The following is a 2,500-nucleotide window of genomic DNA, read 5'->3' on the forward strand; positions in this document are numbered from 1 at the left end:
ATGTTGAATTGAGTACGTTTACCTGATCTAAATTTCCCTAATGTAGCTTTTTTATTGCTGACAGTTGTAAGCTAAGATCGTCTTAAAATAACGAAAACGAGCACGGTGACCCGCCATTTTTTTTTTTGTCTTCTTGGCAAAAGCAGATCATTACCTTTCTGCGTGGCAAGTTTAAAAAAAAAGTCTGTACGTGGGAACATTTTGGGCGCGAACGTCCTTAAGGTTACGCTGGGAAAATTAGCCATGACTTTAGTGAACTATTTTCCTTTGCATTCCGTTTCAGTGCATTACAGATTCTGAAAGAATTAAGGAACGAGGCAGGAACAGTATTGTCTCCAGTTTACGATGATCTTGTGGTACAGGAATGGGTGAAGGACAAAATAGATAACAGTATTCACCATTTGGAAAGCAAGAAAACAGAAATGGAAGCGCTGAAAAAGTTTGCTGCTTCTAGCAAATGAAAATATGAAAAGATAAAAGGGAGCAAGTTATTAACATAAAATTTTAAATAGGCGCAGAAGAACGATTTTGTAATGTTTAAAAAACGAGCAGCAGCGAGTCATAGCCAAGTGTTTTTAGACCCGATAAAACACGTGATGAGTTTTTTGAACGACTTCAAAAACATTCTACAAAAAGCGTGTCCCTCAGAACAATGGTTCAAATTGTGAAAAGAAAATTAGCATATCAGAAAAAACGAGCTATGCCCTATTAGTATTCTTTATATAAAGAATACTAACAAGGACTGTTTTATCAGGATATAGAAGCTCATGCACGTGACGTTTTATCGGGGGTTTTGATAGGCTGTTAGGCCATAGTTAGTAGAGGAGACTGGTTATGAAAACCGGCGAACTTCAAAGAGCGAAACAATAGCTTTGTGTCTGATGTTGAGCCTGCATATCACGTGACACTGACCCTGTACACATTGTAAACAAAATGGAGGACGAAGTAGATGGCCTTACGATACTTGGAGATCATTTGGATGTCTTGGAAGAGGATGAATTTTTACAAGAGCAATTTTCAGCGGCAGTGAATAGTTTTAGTGCAGAAAATCTGTTTTTTTTAACCCAATTTGTGACCGAACAGGTTTAAAAACGTGTGCGATCTCGATATTATAAACTAAAAGCCACTCGTCGTGTGCCTTGTGTGAGTGTGCATGTTGTGTGTATATATAACCGTGAAACGGCACACAATATATAGTTTGCAAGAAAGTAGTTTGTTTTAGTAGATTACCAACTGTTTTACCAATAAAAAGACAGGAATCTGACTTAGATTGATCGCTAAACTCCGATCTTCCTGTGGTTCTCTGAGCTTGTGTTCGGCTGTAAAGCCCTCGACACAGTTTCTCCTCTACTAACTATGGTTAGGAGCATTCGGTCGTATATTTTGGGTTGGATAAAATATTGTAGCATACATGACGTCATTGAAATCTGTTTAGTACCGCTGATCGATAGCCTCCAGGCTCAGCGGACCACGATCACCACGAAGTTTCCGCTTACATTGCACCCGTATTGCCTCAAGTGTTGGTGCACAGAATGGAAAACTAGTCGTAGTCTTATATTTTAGAGATATATACATATATAGCCCACGGGTTGTCGATTTGAATATATTTAAAGAAGCCTCGACTGAATGTTTAAACCGTTGATTCTAAAAGAACACGACCAAAATTTGGCGCTACTAATTGCAGTGAAAGAGCAAGCGACTGTAAATAAACTCAACCAGTTAAAGAAATCTTGCCGGTGCTATTGCAGGAAATGGCAACTTTGATTAAAATCGAATGGTTTTCATTCAATTTAATAAAAAAGAACTTAAATTTGATGAAGGCTTTGTTTTATTTGTTCGAAAGACGTACATATTACATCTTGCGCGATTTATAAATATGCCGCATCTGAAGATCAACTTCGCTTGTTACTACTTCTAATCATGGAATCATTTTGCTGCGTCAACTGGCAATTGTTTAATTTTCCATACAGACTCGCATACATTACCTTTTATGTCAGTTGTGAGAATTTGGTGATATATATATATATATAAAACCTGGTGATAAATTTCTTTATTCTCGTCACCCGTCTGTTTAATGGTATTGAGCATGTGAGGAGAAAATTTATATCAAGTCAACCAATCATGATACTGTATGTCACTCATTAAGTCAGTTCACTTCAGTGAATGACGGCAGTGATAACTAATCCGTTGATTGGACTTTTCAGGTTGCATGCAATAACGTAATAACACACGCCGATTCGTTCAGTTTTCTATCTCGCTTGAGCTATCCGTGGAGAACTATTAAGAGCAATAATGCCAGAAAACTCGAGCTGGTTGTTACGTCTATTGTAGACATGTGACCACACCGAGAAACTAAAAAAATCGTTCACAATAAAGTTGAAAGCTGACGTTTCGAGCGTTAGTCCCTCATCAGAAACGACCATAAGTTGCCGCTGGAAACGTCGGCTGTCAAATTCGTCAATTAGACTTATAAATTCAGTTGCCGATAAACCCATTTGTG

General features: G+C 37.9%; 1 protein-coding gene across 1 annotated transcript in view; it reads left to right on the top strand.

The window, feature by feature from the left end:
• The window catches only part of LOC138014446 (hexosaminidase D-like), a 26,223-nt gene extending 24,408 nt beyond the window's left edge, over window positions 1-1,815 (top strand). Inside the window, exon 16 of the mRNA XM_068861519.1 lies at window positions 284-1,815. Coding sequence (XP_068717620.1) covers window positions 284-461 — 178 coding nt within the window. The 3' untranslated portion in view covers window positions 462-1,815. The remainder of the gene's footprint in view (window positions 1-283) is intronic.
• Window positions 1,816-2,500: the final 685 nt, after the last annotated feature.

Source organism: Montipora capricornis, chromosome 8, assembly GCF_036669925.1.
Source record: "Montipora capricornis isolate CH-2021 chromosome 8, ASM3666992v2, whole genome shotgun sequence".
Lineage (NCBI taxonomy): Eukaryota > Metazoa > Cnidaria > Anthozoa > Scleractinia > Acroporidae > Montipora > Montipora capricornis.